Source organism: Catharus ustulatus, chromosome 4 (genome assembly GCF_009819885.2).
Source record: "Catharus ustulatus isolate bCatUst1 chromosome 4, bCatUst1.pri.v2, whole genome shotgun sequence".
Lineage (NCBI taxonomy): Eukaryota > Metazoa > Chordata > Aves > Passeriformes > Turdidae > Catharus > Catharus ustulatus.
In genome coordinates this window covers 6252887-6276455 of record NC_046224.1, presented here as the reverse complement: position 1 = coordinate 6276455, position 23569 = coordinate 6252887, and the positions used below count along the sequence as shown (strand labels likewise).

General features: G+C 39.1%; 1 protein-coding gene across 12 annotated transcripts in view; it reads right to left on the bottom strand.

The window, feature by feature from the left end:
* Nucleotides 1-750: 750 nt before the first annotated feature.
* The window catches only part of CELF2 (CUGBP Elav-like family member 2), a 371106-nt gene continuing 348287 nt past the window's right edge, over nt 751-23569 (bottom strand). For 4 of the 12 annotated variants that reach the window (XM_033057254.2, XM_033057250.2, XM_033057257.2 and 1 more), the window contains 4 exons: nt 20852-20983; nt 14003-14200; nt 10669-10812; nt 751-6534 (listed from right to left, as the gene is read on the bottom strand). In XM_033057254.2, coding sequence (XP_032913145.1) covers nt 6407-6534; nt 10669-10812; nt 14003-14200; nt 20852-20983 — 602 coding nt within the window. In that variant the 3' untranslated portion in view covers nt 751-6406. The remainder of the gene's footprint in view (nt 6535-10668; nt 10813-14002; nt 14201-20851; nt 20984-23569) is intronic. The other 8 variants (XM_033057253.2, XM_042779168.1, XM_033057252.2 and 5 more) reach the window with 5 other exon arrangements.

Sequence of the window (23569 nt, the reverse complement as noted above, 5' to 3'; positions counted from 1 at the left end):
CACTGGCTTTAGTAGATTCTTCCTGTGCTCACTTGGATTTTGTGATATATTTTAAAGTATTGTATGTAGAACTGCACATAACAAGCTTGATCACCTGGTAAGATGTTGCAGGCTCTCCCAGCCCTAGTTAAGAAATGATTAGTTTCTAGGGAGAGTTTGACTAACGCCATATGCCATCAGATTACTGTGCAGTTTGGAAAAAATCCCAAGGCTATATCCTCCTTTTCTTGAATGTTTCATATGCTTCTGCATCATAGTGGCAGAATATTATTTTTTTAACAACTAGGAAGAAATGATCTACATAATCCACATTTTCCAGACTTACTGAAATGCCACAGCAAAAAAAAAATTCTTTTTAGGTGTCTTCTGTGTGTTTGTGTGCAGAAGATTTTGCAGTTTGAAGGCTAACATAAGCTACCTTCAATAGGACTTTGCAGGAAACTCATTTAAAATGCTTCCTGCTCCAAGAGATTATCCAAGTGGTAAGGCATGACTAGGGGGAGGAACAGAGAAAAAAAAAGAAAATAAAAGAAAAAAAAAATCAAAGAAACCAGAACATGTCTAAAATGTACAAATCCTCTTTTGCCCCCCAATCAGCTATTCACTTAGGTGGAATCGACTGTATCTTTTGTACACAACCAACAAATAGAGAGAAAAAAAAAAACAGGCACGTGAAACAGTGAGGTGTGCAGATGTATTACCAACACAGAATGACCACCAACAATACAACACACAAAGTAGAGAGACAAGTATTAGGAAAATGGTTTAATATTGGAGACAGAAGCAAAAAACTGCATCACACAATAACATACGTTACAAAAATAAGTCTGACTGTTTCAACTACACGGTTATGTTCACAATGAGGACAGAAGAATCAGAAAAAACTCTGATCTAAACAGCAAAAAAGCAAACCCCTAACGTTTTAACTAATACATTTATCCACGCAAAGTGACCGAGTACTCCTAATTCTAATTACCTTATTGTGTAACTGCACGATACAGAATAAAAAGTGAAACTTACCGCTTTTGTTAAGACAAAATTCTAAACACTAGATATAAGCAAAGGGAAAAAAAGAAATCAAGCCAAAGTTTTGAATTCTCGAAACAAAACCAACTCTCTTTCTACCGTCCAGAAATCAAACTTGAAAATCAGTCATGATCGAGGGGGCCCACAAGAGTAAGCCACAAAAATTTCCATTTGTTTTTTAATCTCCAGTATAAAAAGTTCCACTGGTACAAAATGCATAAGTACAATCAAGTTGTAGAAATAGGAAAGCCTGCTTTTTTTTTTGCCTTTTTTTTGTTCTTTTTTTTTTTTTTTTGGCTCAAATTCCATCAAACAACAAAATCCAAATGCATCAATAAAACAGAAACAATACTCAAATGGTCTTACAGTTTCCACTAGATTGCATTAACTTTGGCTTTTCTCAGACAATACTTAAAAACTATTTTGTAATTCTAAACAAAATGATAGTATTATTAATCTACAAACAACAATTCCCACAGCACGAAAAAAACACAAATACATAGGTTTGTTTTTTTTTTTCTTTTTGTATGACATTATCCAAAAAGGTAATGAAACTACAGGATATTTTTTTTCCTTTTGTTAATTAGCACTTAAGATAATAAAAACAGAAACAGTAAAATGATTCCAGAGTAGCACAAGCCAAGGAACTGTAACCCCTATGGTGAAAGAAAGATGAACTTGTTACTCCTTTGAGGACTGCCATTTCATTGCAATTAGCTAATTTGTTTGATAAAACAACTAGTCTAGTCTTTTGATTAGAATTTTGTAAAGCAATTTCCCTTGTTTTACTTCCTCTCTTATTAGGCCCTTGCACCCTTGCAGCTTTTTCCTTTCATTATTTTGAAAGAGACCTGGTAGATAATTTGCCTCCAGGAGGTGTATGTTTGGGTTTTTGGTTTTGTATTTGAATTTTAGTTTTTATTTTTGAATTTATCTTTTTTCCCAGAGATGGACAGTTTTTTAAAGCAATGACTCATCTCAGTTGCCTGGAAGTACAGAAACATTCCTTGTCTCCCACTGCTAAGCCAATGTCCCGTGGAGTAATTCAGGGCAGCCTGGTGCCGAGTTACACTGCCCAAGGACCAGAGGCTCTAACTGGACTGGAAAACCCACAGGACACACCAGGGCATCTACAAAAGCTTTGGAAATTTAGACGGTGGGTACAATGAGAAAAATTAGTGAAACAGTCTCTAAACAGTCCAAATGATGATCTCATATTATATATATATATATGTACATATATATAATATAACGTACGTGAGATGATACTTTGAATACGCACAATTGCTGCAAGTAGTACAAAATAGCCCTCAAAGGGTGTAGGAAGGCCCCAGCAGTAGTAAAAACGTGAGAAAAGTATAGATAATTTATTTATAAGTGCATGTGCTATAAGAAGGAAATTTTTTTGCATCACTAGAGGCTAGTCCTTTCCATCCCAGGGCTCTACATAAAGAAGCATTTAAGTTGGGGATGAGAGACAAGAGTGCACCAGCTGATGTTGCTCATATAGGGCTTCATTTTTAATTTTAGGTGGCTTCAGATATAACCAGATAGAACTAGGAGGTGGAAGAAGGTATGGCACTTTATGACCTGTAGCAGGTACTGCTGCTCACACGCATTGGATTGGCAATGAATTCGCTAAACCGGTGGCAAAGAACCCAATTTGGTTGTTGGTCACTGTTTGTGCGGTAGAAACGCAACCCAATCAGACTTACAAGGCAGTGAAAAGGGCTACCAGCATCTTTTTTCTGGTTCCTTACAAAGAGCTTCCTCCAGCAAACACCCACATCAGTCACACAGATATTGCCATGGACCACGGGTACGAGTAAAGTTACTCCTCTCGGTACGAGTGTCTGCAGGAGTAAGCCAATATATTGCCGTGACAAATAATGGCAAATAACACCAAACATTACAGTGTATGTAAACTTTATCCATAAAAAGTAGTTTAACTGCAGTGCACACTGAATTTTCACCCAGGAAGATCTAGTGCATCTGATTTAAGCAAAAGTTCATTTATTTAAATTACAAAAATATTATTATTCTGTTTTTTTTTTTTTCTCCTCAAGGTTTTCAAATGGTGGATTGACCGCTCCTGTCTGGGAGTGGTTCACACAATAGATAATTAAAGAATTGTTTTCTTTTTCTTTTATTTTATTAATACTGAATAGCATATTCCAGCAGCATATTAAAAGCTCTTTAAGAAAAGACAAAATCCCCAAAATCTAAAAAGGAAAACCACAAGTTAATTACGGTTTTAAATAATTTTAGTTATAGATACAGAAGAAATTTAGACAGCAGTAAAATATTTTTGTCCTTCAGATCTGCCCTGTGCATTGTTCTGATTTCAACCATGTATTAAATAAACCACAAAAAACTAAGTATATATATATTTATAGATATAGATATATATATAAAAATAAACAGCAAAATGGTGAATGTATAAAAGGTATTAACACTCAAGACAGCTCTGGGTGGAAAGGGTTAAAAGTTCAAAACTTTCTCACCTTAGAGGTTTCCATACAATATGAAGAAAATACATAGTGAGGTTTGCTTTCACAGCATTGATGTGTGCAGAGTGGTTAAAAAAGTGAAACATGGGCACTTATACAATGTTTTACAAAAAACATCAAAGAGAAATAACAAACAATAACAATTTCAGGCAACAAGACCACAGGATAGCAAGTTAACAAACTTTTTAACCTCTTTTTTTCTTTAAATATTAGGGATTTATACAAAACACATAATAAAATACCCATGTTATCAAATTACTTCACACAAGAAACACACTGAAGCTCTAGGAAGAAAGTACCTTTGGAATTTGGCACTATAGTTTCACTGATTTTTTTTTTCTTTAAAAGAAAAACTGATCACATTTTGCTGAACACAAACACACCTAAATTGTTCACAATAAAAAAATGACATCAATGCGTCACAAGCCAACACAAACTTATTCTGGAATATTTTTTCATTTTCACATGAAATTATTTTTTTTAAGCAAACAACTTTTTTTTTGTGTTTTTTTTTTGAATCTTCTTTTTGTTCTTGTTGTTCAAGTAAACCAATTTTAAACTTGTCTTTTTATAAACATAGAACACTTAAGACCATAAGACTCATGATGAAACCACAACTTAATTCACAGAAGCACCAACGTAACACATTTTACAGTAACCTTTCTTCTGTACATTGAAACAGTATAAAATATAGGTAATTTCATGTGCATTAAACCATGGATTGTCTAACTGTGAGTCAGTTCAGCAAAAGGTGACACAAGTAGGTAGCATTTGCCCTAAAACAGGGTAAATATTTTCTTATACTAATCTACAAAAAGTGGTTCTATATATATACTTTAATGAGAAAGTGAGCCACCTAAAATGGCCTTATCAAAAAACTTTACACTGCCTGAAAAATGTAAAAACTATTACAGACCTCTAGAGACTTAAAATCAGACAGTTTTATTTCTCAAACTGTTTTGGAAGTAGTCTGTTAGAAACCAACATTCTGTGCCTCTGGACACATATTGCTATTGTCACCAGTGACCAGGCAGAATGCCAATCCCTGTATAATACTTTCAAGTCTGTTTTTTTTTTATTTTTTTTTTTACGAAATGAAAAAAAAACCAAACCAAAACAAAAAATCAACCAAGAAAAAAACCCAAAACAAAAAACCCAAACAAAAGGAAACAAAATCTCCAAGGAAAGAAGAAAACCAAAAACCAAAACTAAAAAAAAAAAAAAAATAAAAGGAAAGAAAGAAAAAACATTTTGCCACAGGTTGTTTTTAAATCCTATCATTAATTTATCTAATAATAAATTTCAGTCTTGCATGAATGCAGCAATGTTTTTTCACATTGACTTCCCAGAATTCATAGCTAGATGAGGTCACATGCAAATTTCAAAGGTCAAACTAGGTCAGTAGGAGAACCAAATATGATGTGAGGTCAGAAAGACATCAGAAACAATGACGGGACGATGAAACTTTTTTTTTTTGAGACGCCACAGGGACATGCTAGGCAAACGATGGGCTAACGGGCATGGAGATGTCTAGGGAAAAAACAAGGAAGAGGAAAAAAAGTTACACAGAATCTATGCAGCACAAACAAAATCACTTTTATGGGTGCAGGAGAAAACTAATGCAAATCTTTTATCAGTAGAGCCTACGAGCCGTTCACATAATTTGCATTAACTTACAATACTTGTCAACAAGAACACAATGGAACCCCAAAAGAATCCATCTGAAAGGAGTCAGAGAAAATGGATTCCTCTTTGGGGAGAAAAGAGAGGAAAGAACCAGTTTCTACAAATGTAACAGAAAGGTTCAGGGAGAGGGGGGAAAAAGGGTCAGACAACTGAACTTTAAACTAGGTAATGGAAACTACGAACAAAATAACCAGACAAATACAAACAAGAGGATAAAAGCATGAACTGCAAAGGGTGGAGGGTTCAACAGTGAAAAAGCGCCCATTCTTGGCACAATTACTCTAGAGACTACTTCAAAGGATCTAGCTAGCATAGAGAGCTGCTCTTTAGGTATCCAATAAGTTAACAATAGGCAATAAATAAATTCCATTATTTCTGAGGCAGTAAAAATTTTGTATAAAAATAGAAATGCTTTTTACAAATAAAATTTACAGGCCTGTGGCTTTCTTTTTTTTATTATTATTAAATTTATCTCTCAAGAAACATCAAGTATTGTCACTCATTTTATTTTATTTTTTTTATTTTAAACCCTGTAGCTTTAGAAACAGATCTCTAAATCTTTTTTACATTAATCCTTTCCAAAAAAACAAGAACTTAAAAAAAATGAAATATAAAGACGACCAGTGTAAAATCAGACTAATATATAACAATACGTTGGTTTGAACCGAAAAAAAAATCAGATCTTCTCAAAAAACAAGTTGATGTAGTGGAAAGACTTGTTTTCAATTTTTGTTGCAAAATAAGTGCTTCAACTGGCATGAGGCCATTTTGTTTAACCTATAAACTGCTGGTGCCACCCTGGTAAAATACGATCCATCCATAGAAAACAACTTTTATTGTGTGCTAATGGCACCAGGGTTCACAGAGTTAAATTGCACATTTTTGTGTGTCTGTGTGTGTGTGCTGTTTAGAACTTCAAGACGTTTATTTTTGTTTCAAAAAGGAGATAAATTATGCTGCAAAACAAAATACAGTAACACAACTCAGTAATTACTTGGCAAGGAAATGGGAGCCAAGTGTAGTAAGGACAAGTGGGGAGATGGAAGTGGTAACTGTAAAAATAACTGTCTCTTGGTGAAGGTTGGCTCTATGTTCTTTCTTAACCCCCCTGCAGAGGACAGGTTTGCTCATGGGACTTACCCTAAGAAAGCTAAAACAAGAGCAGTAAGCATCTGGGGTTAAGATCAGTAAGGTTTGCTGTCATTTTTGGAGCGTTTCAGCTGAACCTTCAAGCGTTTCATGCCAATCTGAAAGCCGTTCATAGCCTGGATAGCAGCTTGTGCAGAGACCGGATTGTCATAGCTAACAAAACCTGCGAGACACAGAACACAGGCGGGAGAGACAGTCAGCTCTAGGTCACCACAAATGTCAGAAGGCATTTTGTTAGAATTTTATGATTGCTATTTATTTGACACATTTACCTCGCTTTCAATTAGTTCTTCGATCACATTTCATATCCCATTTCCTCTCCTGTTTCCTTTTGCCTTCCTCTTTACCTTCATAATATTTCTTTACTAGCTGGGATGCAGTTGGCCAATTTTGGTGCAATGCAGTTTCCATTCTGTTATTTACCCACCTATCTTAGAGACTGAAGATACTTATTACTGTAACACTTCTCAATGTATTATCTACATGCCTCCCAGTTTGTTAGGAAGTGCTATTAGGCCAGTCTGCAAAAGGGAAGCTGAAACAGCAAGACTGAATCAACCCCCAAACTGCCTAAACCCACTGGCACACCTGGGTGTGAGTTCATGTGTGCTATGGAACACTCATCTCTTTGGGCCTGGCCTAGGACAGTTGCAATATTAATATTTTGTAATTTTACAGCTCCTTCCAGTTCAAGATCTCAGGGTACCTGAATATTAGTTAATTCAGTCTCTTGGTCCCCAGAGGAGCACACAAACATCAAAATTAAGTAGCATCATAAAGACAATGGTAGGGTTTGATGAGAACTCCAAGATCTGCTCCTCGTGTGTGAGCACTAACTAGGAGGATAATGCTTGCTTGGGTAATTCAGAATGGCTGGACTGGCTCAGATTTCTTTTCCCCAGGAGACTGAAAATATTCTGTTCATAATATATTCAAATCTCCCTGATTCTGGAAGCTCAAAGTTCATTTTCATATCTGGGCCTCCCACTTGTAATTGCAAAGCTTGCCTAACTGCTGCTCTGCCTCAGCTCAGGCTAATTATTACTGTACTCAGCCTGCTGTTATGCATCTGCTTTGAATGCTCCCTCTTCTTTCCACTTGAATTTGCCTTAACACACATCCCTTCACACTCCTAAAGCATGGATGCCACACACTTTGCCTTCAGTCCTAACACACAGGCTTCTCAGTGCCTCTCTTTCACCAACCAGCTTTATTCATTTGTGCTTAGTGTCTGTGTACTTCTTGGATTCATGACCTCTTTCTACCATTACTTTAACCCATTCTTTTATGGCTCTTGCACTGCTGCCCTCTTCCAATTGTAGAGTCAGAGTATTATTACACTTCACCCACTGCATAGATATCCTTGTCCAGCTGTTCTCCTTCATAGATCATCCCTATGGCTTCACCTTAAATCAACTTCACCAAACTATTTCAGCTGACTCTTCTCTGACAACTCAGGCTAACTTCTGTTCTTTCCACTCAAAACCACCTCTAATTTAAATCTCTGCAGACCTTCTCCTGGCCAAAGCCAATATGCTCTATCCATATTGTCCTGTGGTTCATTATTTGCTACCTCCTTAAGGGACAATAAATAACTTCCTTGGTTTTAGTAACTCTTGCTACTTCACCACTTTCGCCCCAGGATTGGTTCCTCTTAAATTTATTGCCAAATCCTGAGGAGCTTCATAATTCTCTTCCTTTCTTCCTTTCCCCTATTTGGTTGTAGGAGATCTGTCCACAACACTCCAGTCACTATCTTTGCTCTAGTGTCTCTTTCTATTGGCTCTAGGATTGCCTCAGGGATAGAAAAGGGAATTAGCACGAGTTGAGAGGCAGCTGTAGCACTGGCCAGGCAGATGCTGCACAACTGAGCTACTCCAACCTATCTTGACAATTCAGCATTTCCCTCTACAGCTTTCCTGACCCTCACTTTATTCTCCTAGGTGCATATTACTAATATGAACTTATCATCACTGTCGTTCCTTTCCTTTGTACCTAGTTTTATCCACCTGGAAAGTAAGCAAGTGATCTAAACTAGTCACTTGGCATCTGTGGATGGTGAATGAAGAGAAGGAAGCACACTGCTGGCATCAGCCCCTGTCATTCAATTATTATTCTGATTCACAATTTCTCTTTATACAGAATGCAATACCTGCATTAGCTTGTTATGCTTTCATCTTCTTCCTTACTGAGAATCTTCATTTATAAAGCTTACTGAGGAATCTGGAATTCCTTCCCTTTATTTGTATTTTTGTGATTGCACCCATTCACCACTTTTTGTCTGAATTTAAAACCACTGGTTACATGAAGTTGGAATGATGTTACTAATTCTCAAAGACCCTGTCATGACAAACCTGATATTTGTTTTAGATCTTTGAATATCTCTATAATCAGGATAAATAATTTTCATCATTCAAGTGACAATTTTGCTATAAGGCTGACTGCATTTCTGCACTGATGTAACTGCGTCCCCCTTCCTCTGCCTTAATTACATATCTCATTTTTCTTATTCTAAGGACTATGAAAGGCAAGAGATAAGTTTGAAGAGTGAAACCCTTTGTCTGCTGGGTCAACTAAAGCCTGTGCAGCATGTGAGAACTCATGGAAGAGCACTTCCAGGTGTAAACACACTGTCCTGTCATCCCATCATAATTTAATCCTTTGAGCATTCATTCTGGTTTGGACAAGAAGAGAAAATATGCCTAAGTCCTTTTTCTGCAAAGAAAAGGAATTTTTCATTTTGCAAAGCAGTTTTACATAAAGATTCATCACTGTCTATCACTCAGAATGAACCTTCCCTTCCCATTTCTGCCAGTGGACAGACTTGGACAATCTTTACACCTTTTGGATGTTCAGCCTGTTCTTGTCTGTAATTTGACTTCCTCCTCCTTTGGGCAGGAGATTGGAAACTGTGTAAGAAGGTAATCAAAGAATAAAAGAAAATGCACAAAAAGCAAGTGTGGGAAATGATCTGATGAATTGAGCCACCTGCCCAAACTAATTTACATTAATTCAGCTGTCACAATTGCTGCATTTCGATTAATGTAGCTTGATTTGACATTTCATCAAGATTCCTCGAGACTTCAATGATTTTGTAACCCCAACATACTAACAGAACTGGCTCCAGATCAATGGGGAGTCCATTTCAATTCCACTTTTCAAATCTGCAAGAGCCTTAGGGACTGCTTTAACCTATTGCAGACACAGGCTGGACTATACTAGTCTAGATATAAATATTTTTTGGTAAAGCCTAATGAGGTGAATGTTTCAAAAATGAACTGTCAGACTGTGGGAAAATGCAGAAAGAATGTCACCTCTTTCTCTGAACTGAATCAACTTTCCAAGTGTATTATAGAATCCTCTTTTGTCATATATACAGTTGCCACTATTCCTATACTCTGGGAAAGAATTGCCATTTTAAGGAAATTCCAATATTTTACGTCAACCCTTGTAAAACTCACGTTTAAGAGATTCATTCCTCTTTCTAAATCCTCCCTATGTCCTGTATAAGACCATAATTATTAGACCAATGCTCCAAAAGTTTACCACTCACATTCTCTGCTCCCCTCCATCAAAGCACTGAACTGGTACATCTCTGCTATTGCAAAGACATCAGCCCTCTTAATCAACCCTAAAACTATTTTTATGCCAGCACATCATCTCCTCCTCTGCTGTGATCTAATTTTCTGACAGCTCAAAGTATTCTCTGGGAAACTTGACACTGATCTAGTGAGGCTCTCTTCATCCTTGCCCTGAGGTAAGGGAAATGCCACCTTCCATAACACACTGGAACCCACCCACAACAGCTGGAGCTGCATATCTAGGCATCAACTGTCTGCAAAATATTCTGAACTACATGTACACACCATTCAGTCACTAATTGCAAAATCTTGTACTTAATTCAGAAGAAAGAAATTCCTGTAATGTAGAAGCAATGGGTTAAACATAGAGCTTTTTTAAGTGGTTCAGCTATACAATAGAGAATAATTAAGTATCCATAATAAGGCAATTTAATAGTATACTAAATGACATTCCCCCACATAGGGTGTAATTAGTTTCATGTACTTGACACATTCATGTGAGATGTCAGACTGGAAGACTATTATTCTTTTCTTTCATGTCCAATTTTTAGTTAGAAGTAGTTTGTCTGTGCATCTTCCTGAGGATTAACAGTCCATTATTTTTGGAATGATTTTCCAGTATGACATTTCTCACATTGCTGTTAATTTTCTTTCCTGCCCCCTTTTCAGTGTAGTGCATGTGGCTTTTACTGTTTGATTTATTAAATTTGACATACCAAAGCACTTGCTCAAATTGGTCTGTTTGTCAATGAAGACTTTAGCAGAGATAACATTTCCAAAAGGCATGAACATCTGCAGAATGTCCTGGTCTCCAAACTCCTGGGGGAGGTGGTAAATAAAGAGGTTTGCCCCTTCCGGACCTTTAGGAAAATAAATAAAAGAAGAAAAAAAAGTATGAAAACAGCTATTACAAGTGCTACATTTAATCTGTTTTTCCATAATACTTACTGAAGCTGATGGTCAGAAAGCATTTCACTTTCCAACTCTGAAGGAACAAAAGCAAGTGGATCATCAAAGAAGCACAGCTGAAATGCAGCTCTTTAGAGCATCCCACCTTGAAAAGTGTTTACTTTGAAAAGTGTTTATTTCATAACCCTACTACAGAAATAGTTAAATCCATCGTCTTATTCAATTTACATGAGTGTCTTTCAGTATAATTAAGGTTAGGACAACAGGTACAGAATGTATTGGCTCTCAAAATACCCCAAAATTTGCACAAGGAGTCCTCTGCTGCTTCCAACACCTGCATGGGTTTGTCAGTTTAATTCCAGTTGCAGGAACTTATGGAATTGGAAGGAGGTGAACCAGATTTGAGTACCACAGATTTAAACTCAAAGGGCAAGAAAATGGTGCAGATAAGAATAAAAATAGTAAGACAAAGCACGTCTTGTGACTTAAAAGTCAGTGAAGTCAGTGAGAAAAAGACATTCAGAATTAAATTTGTACTGAGCTTTTTTTTTTATATAAATCCCCCATAGAAAGCTCTGTCCCCTGGAAGAAGCTTTGTAAAGTAAGTCTTTTAAAGAAGTTCAAAATTAGCTAGTTGGGTTGCAATTAAGTGGTTTTCGGCTTAGTTGAGTTTTCAAAGAAAGGTGTAAACTCAAAGGTGCTCTGAATATTTTTCTTACGGACAAGATTTGAGATACATATTATCAAAGGTGTATTAATCTGAGTACTGATAGGTTATTGTTTTCCCCTAGCTCAATAGCAACACACTGGAAATGAGCAATGGATGCCAGGAAGAGTGTGATATGTGATGGAGCCAGATGTGGCCTCCCCATGCAGGCTCCAGCAGTGTAAGTGGTACACAAAGGGAACAAGCATTTCTGCCTAAAACACACCTGGAATAGCCTGATTACGTGTACCCTTGCTTAATGGAACCTAAATGTGCCTCAGATGTGATGTCCTTGGTTTTTTGGAGAGGAAGAGGAAAGTGCTCGTCACATTTACAGAGCTCCTTCTGCAACAGAGCCACGGAGCCTCACCTCTCCCACTCAGAATCAGGCTCTGAAGGAAAAGGTAGCAACGTTTGCCCAAAAAGGAGGAGATAAATGAATTTGATTAAATAAAAAAAAAAAGAAAAACAACAAAAAAAACCATGAAGAAAACTTGAAACTTTTTTCTTCTTGTCAAAGCTAAACAATCATTTCCCAGCAAATAATATTCTTTAAAATAACAGGGAAAAAATTACTGAATAATATTTAAGAACATATGAAAGAAGCAGCTCACTGTGCTTCAGCATTTAATATTTATATAGCATTTTTCTCTGGTTCTTGTTTATCCTCAACCTCTCCAGACTCTTCACAATTCCATCAGAAATCATGGTAAGAGACAAAACGTTTTTGTCAGTATTCAGCAGTGGAATTCACTCACTTGAACTTAACCACCTACTAGCAGATACAAGATATATAAAAAAAATACTGTGTTTTAAAAAGGATTCTGGCAATTGATGAAAATAAAAAATAAGCCTAAAGTTTGTCAATGTTTCTGAGGAGAAAAAATTAAAATAGTTAGGGGGAAAAAAAAATCAATCTGTCCTTCACTATGTATCTTGCAATGACACCAAATAAACATTGTTTTTTTCTGGTGTCAGATAGTCTGTTGTCACTGAACAAAGGGCCTGAGGTGAAAGATAAATGCAGAAAACAAAAAAAATGGAAAAAAAGATTTTAAAAATCCCCTTTAGTTTTAAATAATTCAAGCTTTTAGCAGCAAATGAAGGAAAGACTTCAGAGAAAATACATTTTAACTCCAGTCTCCCTATACAGCAGGGGGAATGCCATGTTTGTCTTCCTAGGAAACACATCCCATAACAGTAGAAGATACTATTTCAGAAGAGGATAAAAAGATTTCTCTTGAGGATATTATACTAGGTTTATTTTTCAAAGCTTAGCCTTGGCAAGATCAGTAGTGGCAACATACAAACAGCATTAGAAAGCATGCAGTATTCTCCTGTCTTTGTAGAATTAGCTGGAAATTAGGATAGGAGAAAGTAATGAAAACAGAAACAACCCCCCTCAAAATGCCTGGGAGCATGAACGGGAGCGGAAGAGGGGAAAAGGGTAGCCTCATTTTCCTAAACACCTTGTAATTAGTATTCATTTATTCTTAGCAATAACTTCCTGAGGTTTATTTGCTGTTGGTGTGGGGAGAGGGGAGCAATCATTCACTTAGCTGCTTCCTCACAAGACCCACAATTAAGCAAAGAACCACTCAAAGTGAAAACGGATCTTGTCATTAGCTCAAAACCTTAATCAGATTAACTCCACTATGACAGAAAATGGAAACCAGAAGACAAAAATTGCATCCACAGAGGGATGATTTTTGTTAGCGGCGCCTTTTTATGTGGTAGTCAGTAAATGCTTTTATATTAGGAAGGGATGGGTGGCAAAGTATAACTTGGAGGACAGATGGCTGAAAAGTGAAACACATTAGAGGTTAAAGAAGGTGACAGTGCTAAGCAGGAGAAAACTGGAGAAAATCACAGATTAGACCGCCCAAGGCCTTCCATGAAGCCTTGGAAATGAGGAAACAGCCGTGAGGCACTGCTGTTTTCCATGGAAACGAGGAAACAGCGGTGTGGCACTGATGTTTTCCTCTGAAATGAGGAAACAGATGTGTGGCACTGCTATTTTCCACGGAAATGAGGAAACAGATGCATGGCACTGCTGTTTTCCATGGAAACGAGGAAACAGCCGTGTGGCACCGCTGTTTTTCACGGAAATAAGTATACAAACGTGTGGCACCACTGTTTTCTCATAAATGAGGAAAGAGCCGTGTGGCACTGCTGTTTTCCTCAGAAATGAGGAAACAGCTGTGTGGCACCGCTGTTTTTCACGGAAATGAGGAAACAGCCATGTGGCACCGCTGTTTTCCTCAGAAACGAGGAAACAGCCATGTAGCACTGCTGTTTTCCATGGAAATGAGGAAACAGCTGTGTGGCACTGATGTTTTCCTCAGAAACGAGGAAACAGCTGTGTGGCACCGCTGTTTTTCCTCAGAAACGAGGAAACAGAGCGTTGGGCTGGGCTTGCCGGCGTGGGCACTTACCTTCCTTCTGGCTGCCTGCGGCGCTCTGCTGCTGCAGCAGGCTCTGGCTGTAGAGGGTGGGCAGCGCGGCGGCCGCGTACTGCTGGATTCCTGAGTAGGCCTGGGTGAGCGCGTCCATCGTGCCAGCCGTGCCGTTCGTCAGGCCTGTTGCGCCGAGTCCTCCGTTCAGGGCCGCCATACCTGAGAGCATTTGAGCAACTTTACAAAAAACCCAACAATAGAGAAAAGAAATTGCACTTGTTCATTAGTGCTTTCCGAAAGTCGTTGGTATTATACGACACTGACAACGACAGCGGTGCATGCAGCTCGGCACTTCACCAGATGGGACTGAGGACAAAGAAACACGACTTTGGCATCAGGATCACTTCAGCACAAGGGTTGCACAGTCAAATGGAACTCGCATGCAGCCTGCTACTGGCAAGTACTACAGCTCCGTGCTCCTGAGAGCCTCTCTGCTCATCCCCCGTGACACCTGTGCTTCTGCTGGGGGTGTCTGAGGCTGGCAGTGTGGGACCTGTGTGACCTGTGTCCCTGCGAGGTGGCCACTGGGAAAAGCAGTCCATGAGGAAATCCATTCTCTCTGACCAGGGGCTTCAGCAACATGCCATCACAACAGCCTATCAGAAGTATTTTGCTTATACACAGAGAACCCTGATTAACTGCATTTAAACCAGGTCTTTTTCAACTAAATGATTCTATTATAACCTTCTCTACATTTACAGGCTTTGTCCCTTATGCTTGTGGTAGAAAGATGGACTGTGATGCTCTTTGCTTCCACCCTCCTCCTCTAGTTACTCCAGTCACTCCACAGGACATGAATAACAGCACATCCAGAGTGACTAAAAATACTTCATCCAGACTAGGCATCTTTCATGAAGAAACAAAAGCATTTATTTCTAGCAATGTTTTTCTTCACAAGGGGAGCAGAGTTGCTTTTTTTGGGAACTTACAGCAATTCTACATCCTGGTAAGTAACAGAGTAATTTAACTGGGATGGCTGCTAAAGAGGAAATTTCAGATGGGACTGCTAGCTGTGCAGAAAATGACATCCCTCATCCGTGAAAACAGTGTGGGCTGCATAAGAAGTTGTATTGCTCTGATTTGATGGTGGACAAACTCCTGAGCTACAGCTTTCCTCCTTTGATTCCATTGCTCAGCATGGCTCCTAAATGAGGTATGTTGAAGTTAACAGTGCTAGCATGTTTTTTGGAATTCCAGAAAAAGTGAATTTGCTGTTGGAAGTTGAAAGCATGGCAGGGTTCAGAGTCCTACTCATCTTCCACATACCCAACCTGTGTCAACCCAAGCACTGGGAGCCCATCAGGACTGAAAGTCAGGGCATGTTTTCTGCACAACGAACTATCCCAGCTCCCCAGTTTCTAGGTGAACAGCTCACAAACAACTTAGAGGGCTTAACAGGCCCATAGAGGTAGAGAAGATCTGTCACTACAAGAGTGGGGGAGGGTCACCCTGAATCACCAGAAATAATTTCTTAGACATTGTGTAATGTTTTGATTGGTAAAATGGTGGGTGAAGATGTGACTGGTGGTGTCATATTAAGACCCCAAAGCAAGGAACAGTACAGAGAAGGAAAGGGCTTAATTTCAGAGAAATAATAAAGGTTGGTATGTAAATTGGTGAAAAGTGGGGAAATTAAGCAGAGGACACTTTATAGTAAATGAATAATTAAATCTATTAGACTGGGAAACAATCTTCAAGGAATATGGCAGAAACCTTATCACATGTGTAATTTAGAGACAGGAAGAATACTGCAGGGAATTATCCAGCATTGACAGAGGAGGATAAAGATGCTGACCCCAGCATCCTTCTGCCTCTTATGTAGATTTGAAAAGCATATTCCTATGAGTCTCCAATAATCAGGACAATTGCTCAAGTGGCACCTTTTTGGCTCCACCAGAGTCTGTGCCAATTAAGAGAATTGTACTGCATAAATTATACCTTTTGATCTTACTATAATTTGTGTGACTAAACACTTGACAGAGATGTGATATTCTTAGCCTTTCCTTAATAAAATGTCTCACTTTGAAGACTTCTCTTTCCCCTCCATCCCACTTCAGAGCATTGGTGTACCCTGATGGGAGGTACTGGCTGCCACTGCTTTGAACAAAAATCCCTGTCAGAGCTCAACAGACTCAGGTATTTCCTGTGCAATGCTTCCAGATCTAAAACTATATTGGCTTTGGGTGGTAGTGGGGGTGATAATGGAGAAGCTGCTGGAAGCCTGCCCTGTGTCCTACAGAGCCAATGCCAGATGGCTCCAAGGCAGACCCACCACTGGCCAAGGCTGAGCCCATCAGTGACAGTGGTAGCACCTCTGAGGTAACATGGTAAAGAAGGAGAAAACTCCCTGTGCAATGGTATCTGCAGCTAGAGAAGAGAGGAGTGAGAATGTGTGAAACAGCTCTTCAAGGTCGGTGGAGAAGGAGGGGCAGGAGCTGCTCCAGGCACTGGAGCTGAGATTCCCCTGCAGCCCCTGGGGCAGCCCAGGGTGAGGCAGCTGTGCCCTGCAGGACATGGGGGTCCATGGGAGAGCACAGATCCACCTGCAGCCCATGGAGGAGCCCACTCCAGAGCAGGTGGATGCCCAAAGGAGGCTGAGACCCCGTGGGAAGGCAGTGCTGGCAGCACCTGAGGAGAGAGGATTTGCTGGAGAAGGTTTGCTGTCAATACTTGTGACCCTGTGCGGGACCCACTCTGGAGCAGCCTGTTCCTGAAGGGAAACACCACGGAGCAGACCCACACTGGAGCAATTTGTGGAGTTCTGCAGCCTGTGGAAAGGGACCCACGCTGAAGCAGCAAGTGAAGAACTCTCTCCTATGGCAGTGACCTCATGCTGGAGCAGAGGAGCAGTGTGAGGAGTCCAACCCTGAGAAGGAAGGAGCTGCAGGTGATGAACTGACTGCAGCCCCCATTCCCATCCTCCTGCACCACTGGGGACAGTAGGTGAGAATTCAGGAATAAAGTTAAGCCTGGCAGGAAGGTATGAGTGGGAAGAAAGTGTTTATAAGATTTGGTTTAATTTCTCATAATCCTAGTCTTATTTGACTGGTAATGAATTAAACAACTAATTTCCCCAAATCAGGAGTGATGGTAGTTGGCAAGTGAGCTCCCCCTGCCCTTATCACAAATGTTTTATTTTTCCTCCACTGTCCAGGTCAGGAGGGGGAGTGATAGAGTGGCATTCAAAATATTACAATAACTAATAACTAATAAATAAATAATAATAATTAATAATAATAATAATGATAATGATTAGCTAATAATAATTAATAATAAACAAATATAAATATATTTTTATAACACATACTATATACTATATACTATATACTATATACTATATACTATATTATATAGTATGTATAATATGTTATATTAATACTAATAATATTTTGATCCTGAGGCTGACTGCTCCAATGTTTTGTACTTAGGTTTATGTCACTGCTTGCATGGGTGTACATGCAGGACTGGTTAAAGTAAAGGCTCCTGATAAAGCAGCTTGTATCTCTCTTTTTATTAGTGTTGAAATAACCTGATAACAGAGGTAGCATTAGGATACCATGTTATCTTTTGTGAGTCATTGGCCTATTAGATAACCATACTTTGTGTTGCAGTGGGCAGCATCCTCCCCCTCCTTTCCCCTGGAATCAATAGCACCTTCCCACCCAGCAGCTCCAGATCACCATCAGCCAGACAAGCCAGCCCACGGCTCTGCTCCTGGGGAGGGCACAGCTGCTGCTGCCCCAGCCCACGTGTGGCACACACCTCCCTCCTGAGCACAACAGAGCTGCAGAAAGCACCCAACACCTTTTTTGTTACATTTTTATGAAATCTGCAAGGCCCAGCTGCTGTTGCACATCTCTGCCATCTCTTTATTATCTCTACCAAAGCACCTCAGTCACACACTGAACTCTGGTCCATTCCTCTCTTCTGTGAAATAACCTTTTGGAGCCTTTCTACTTTTCTGAGTTTCTCTACATAATACAAAAGCAACAAAGCTTGGCAGGTCCAAAGGTCTCACAAAGTGCTTTTCAAGCACCTTCAAATCTTCCATGAATAGTTTTATCTCTGTTTTACAGATGTAAATAAGGGGGCAAAAAGGCTAAGTGACTGCCCTGGGGTCACACACAAATACTGTGCCATAGCTGTCCAGCTGGACAGTATGGTCTTCTTTCTTAATTGCAAACAATTGCTTCCTCCCTCTTTAGTAATTTTTCCTCATCATTCATAATTCTTTTTATTACTTAGAATTTTAAATTCATATGCTCAAAGCAGACAGTCTAATGTTTTGCCATTTAAAGTTTTAGGTGCTTCAAGAATAACAGAGGGAAGACTGAATCCCCACCCTTAGGTACAACTTCTGTCAAAACCTTGGAGACACTTAAACTTACCATCCCCCACTTTATTTAAAGCCTCCAGATGTCTTTTTAAAATGCTTCTCTCTACAAATACAGCACTATCAACCTCCATAGCACAGCTATGCACAGACCCAGATGAAAAAACAGATAAAAGTCTTCTAGTGAGCTCAGCATGGAAGACATTCTCCATGTGATTCTCACATGCAGGGCAGGACATGGCTTAGGCAGAAGAGCATCTCTTCAAACCTCTGTGTAGATCAATGACCAAGCCCAGTGCCACCTCCTGATTAATGTTTGGGTCAAGCTCTGCTTGACTTGTGCTTTGGATTTTCTAATTTCCCAACTAGAAGCATGTCACTCAGTTCCCAATTTGCTGCACAGTTACTTCAGGAATGTCCATGGCCAGTGAATTTTTTTTTACTGGCCTGCTTATGACCATGGTATAAGCCATGTCAGCGTGGAACATCAGGCTTACTGAACATGAGGTTTCCCAAAGGCAATCTCCCAGGTGGGTTTGAGTGTGAATGTCTGAGTCAGACACTGTCATCAGGAAAAGTCCCAAAATTTCATTAAAATAGAGAGGGGAGGTTATTTTAATTTGAGCAATACTTCACTATCATCAGCATCATGAGTACCAGAAAGTGATAATCAAGTTCCTTTTTGAGGGAAACAGTGCCCTAATGCTGAGCTGTGTCATGGGAAAGCAGTTTCCCCTCTTTAGCTCTCTCTCATGTATGTATATACATAGACAAACATACCCACATACATTTGTAAGCACTGTACACATATCCATAGAAACATCCATGAAGATTTGGGACTGCAGTCACTGTCAGTACAAGTCCACAGAAGCAATGGTGACTTAAAACAAACTGAAATCTGGTACCAGGTTGTGAATACATCATTAATACTTCAAATGACACATGCAGATAAGTTTGCACACACATCACCTCAAAATACTTGCTGAGAAAATGTAAACTGTGCTTGCAGCCTAGCAAGGGGTGCTAAAAGGAGTGCAACAGAAGGGTTCCCACACAATGAGCTCACAGGATTCACTCCTGCTTGGTTTTGGTACCGCATGTTGGAGTGCTCCAATGTGCCTGGGTTCTTAGTACTTGCAGAGGGGAAGGAGTGGGATTGTCATATTTTGGTCTTGATATCGTGATTTTTTTATACACCAAATGAAGCAAAATGACTGTTAATCAGAAGGGACATTTAATGGTTTCTTACTCATGACAGGGTAGATCTCTTACTCAGAGCTCAGGAGAGGAGGTAAGTTAGCTTTCTCTGCATGCCATTTCCAATGGCTTGCTTTGACACTAATGGAATAGGAAGAAAGGAAACTAATGTCTGCCATTTTGGGACCTAATACTAATTTTTCTTATGTTGTCCTTGAGTTGTATTTGCCAAGAGGTTGTTTTGTGTGAAATGCACATATCCTTGCCAGAAGCAAGTCCTGTTTTACACGAGACCCCATGCAACCATTCAACATTGCTACATGGACATCCATAAGCCCCCTTCCTTCCCAGCTCCCAACAACGCCAACCAGAGATCACAGAACAAAAAGATTGGGTGAGCAGCCAAGTAACAGTGACAAAAAGGACATCATGCACAGCATCAGAGTGAGCAAGAGATACTGAGGAGGACATCCATTCCTGAGGGTACATTATGATGGGTCATGGACTGGCAATGACCAAATAGATTCCTTGCATTGCAAAAGGAAATGCAAGGAGCATCAGCAGCTAAAGAAAAAAAAGAGGGAGGGGGAAAAATGCAGCTGGGCAAATCTCTTCTGTTACAGGCAAAGGTGAAGTCATCATAGCAGAAACAATAATTAAAAAAAAAATCCTTCTTCTTCAAGAAAATCTTGACCAAGGCTAAGAACAAAGAAGAATGTTCTAACAACTACTGGCATCTTCTGAGCTGGAGATGCCAGGGTTTGTTAAGATATCATAGGATAGGTGTGTGTGCTCTGGCATTACAGGTGACTGACTGCACATTCTCCTATACTTGCCAATTAAAAGCCAAAGACTTGCCTTTATTTTTAAAGCATGTTGCCCTCAAGTCAATTAGAGAATTCTTACAGCTATTTTAAAGGACTGCCTCTGCAAACATCTTTTTTAGCACTACGTTTCTGAGTGAGGTTTTGTACATTGGGGTGATACACCTGTTGTCAGACTCCCTCAATGAAAAAGGAGCCTCTCCTATAACCCAGACAACCCAAATCCCCGGTGACAATTCTTTTACCTTCCGTATGTACTGCAAGAAGAGGAGTCTTTATGCAGGGACACAAGGAATAAGCTGTGTGAAACTAAAAGACTCCAGAGAACTACATATGCAGCAGCAGTATGGAACTGAATCAACTTGACCCCCTTATTTGGTGTAGAGATTAAAAATCATATTATCGCTTTACAATTGATAGTTTTTGGGGCATGATTATTGGGGAAGGCTGTCCACCACAGCAATAAATACTCACTGTTTACGGTACCTGCTAGTGCATTAATATTATTCAGTCCAACAGTGGCTCCAGCCAGTCCTTGGAGAGTACCCAGAGAAGTCAAAGAATTCATGGCCGCACCAGCTGTGGAATTAGCAGTTGATGCAGCCACTGAAAGGAAAAAAAACAAAGCAAAATTAAGACAATTAAGTTTGTTTATTTTATTTGATCACAGAACAGCTTACAATCACACACAGGAGCATGACAGGGCTATTTGCAAGAAGGAAAAAAGAAAATGAGACCAACAAGACCAGTCTTGTTCAGGACCTAAGCAGTATGATTGTTCATAGGAAGTGTTGATGAGTCTAGAACCGCAAATGCTAGATCCCAAAATTCAGTACTGTGCTATTATTTGCAAATATAATACCAAACCAGTATGTATGGGATCAGACTTTCTCAAAAGTTTGTCAATCATCCCAGGCTGATCAGCTAACCAGGCTTTTGGGGTTTTGCCACCCACCAAAGTCTATCATTAAACAAACATGAATTACTCAATAATTTTGTCATACAACAGATTATTGTTCTGGGCCCCAAATGTTCTAAGAGTAAATTTAAGTATTCTAAGTGAAGACACTATACTCTAGGACACTGGACTTCATTTAAAGACCTGAAGATTAGAATAACAAGAATGACCAGGCAAATACAAAATGTAAGTACCATTCACTTAATTGCAAGCTTTTATCTTGGCTTTTGTACATAGATAGTCATGTATACACACCCCTTTGATACTGTATGTATCCCCAAAAGCTCTGCCAGAGGGGAAAAGGCGGAAAAAATGTCCTTGATGCTACAATGTCAAGGGAATGATGAAGGTAGGTGAGATGAATCCATCTAATTATGTGTTTAGGGAGAGACTCAATGTCTTGTCATAAAAAAGTAATAAAGAGTCATCATTTGGGATAGGTTGGGTGAACTAGAAATACCTGTCTGTCTCACAGAAGCGCCTTGAATAACCAGTATAGATTAAATACTTAACTCACAGGTAGGTAAAGGTATAGCAGATGAATCACATTCATAAAAGCTGTAGAAGCAATTAAGCTTTTAGCTCATCTCCTAAGCCCCACTTTTGTGTATCAGTCATAAAGACTTCCTTTTTTTTTTTTTTTTTTCTGTTATAAAGTTGCATTAGCTTAGGAAAAGTGAACTTTTAAAATCAGAGTTTTGTTGATGTACTGGAGGCACATCATGTCTACAACCAGGCTTTGTTTTGGCTCCTATTCATTACCTAGCTATGAAAAGTTAAGACCACTTTTATTTGATGCTTTTTTAGGCTGTCAAACACATCAGATTACTCAATGAACCCTCAAGAAAGTGAAGTCTCTAGAGCTGACAGGATCCAGTAAAGAAAGTAGGAGGTAACTTTTTCACTCTGTGGGTAAACCTTGAAGCTCTAACCTACAAATAATCTGCCTTTGCAACATTGAGACCCACTGAAGACAAGTTTTCACACTCTTGGGGCCTCAAAGTACAACAAATATTCTTGCTGTGGGGCAAGAGAGATTTCCAGACTCTGTTATGCAGTCCTTGTCTCTTAGCATCTGCAATGTTAACTCGAATAATTTTATATGTTGCAAACAGAAGCAGCTTTGATTATTCAATCTGTCCCCACAAAGCAATAAGAATCCAATAATGTCTTTGATTTAAAAAGTAATTAAAAAAAAAGAAGTAAAAAACTCCACTTTTTTCAGATAATTTGGGCACCAACAGAGAAGAGAGGAAAAAAACAAAGTGAATTCCCTTTGACCAACACTGGTCTGTTTCTGTCAGTGTTCATTAGCAAAATGATTTAAATGAAGTCTATAAAACTCAAATCTGAAGGATCTTATTAGTTTTGACTAGACTAAATTCCATTCATTTTCTGTTTTAGAGGATTATTACCATTTTCTCTTGAGGAAACACATATAGTTAAGAAATGAGAGAAATGGGGACTAGGAAACTGCCTGTAAATTACATTAAAGCTGGGGGCAAATAGCTCCTGTGAACAAGAGCCATATGTTTATGGATTGTCAACACATCTGTTGGAGAAGGCAAAAAAAACCTGCTTAAAACCTTCCCTCTTGTGCAGCCCACAGTGAATTACAGAGGCTCTTATTACTGGCTGCTCAAACACATGCTCCAGGGATGGTCAGTATTTGGGGCCAACATATCTTTTCTTCTTTTTTTTTTTGTTTTGGAAATCAAGTTTCTCTATTCCATCAGGTAAACAAAGAGCAGGTGCCTCAGTGCTTCTGCCACTTGAAGGTGCAATGCAGATTATCTAGTTTGCCTGAATTTGGCACATACTCACTGTATAATACTGCTGGAAGCGCTAAAGCACCTCAGAAATGAGTGTTTTGTTGTTGTGGTATTTCTTCTGCTTAGCAATGATCTGCCTCATGGATACAATGGGATAATGTTCTTCCTCTTTGGCTTAGTATTTCTTTGAGAAGAAAGAAACTGAACACATTGTGTGGTTTCCACCATCTTATTGAACAGGAGGTGAACAGAAATGAAAGGAAGTCCTTTTTTTAGGGTGCTTTAGGAAGAGATCCTGCAACCTCTGCATGAGAGACTCCACACTAATTGAGACCTGCATGTGTGAAATAAAGATGGAGACATTGATGAGCTAAAATATTACCATAAAGGGTAAAAATTAACATAAAGGGGCTATAAAAGGTCCAAAATATTAATGGAGGTGAAAATTTCTAACAAAATGCT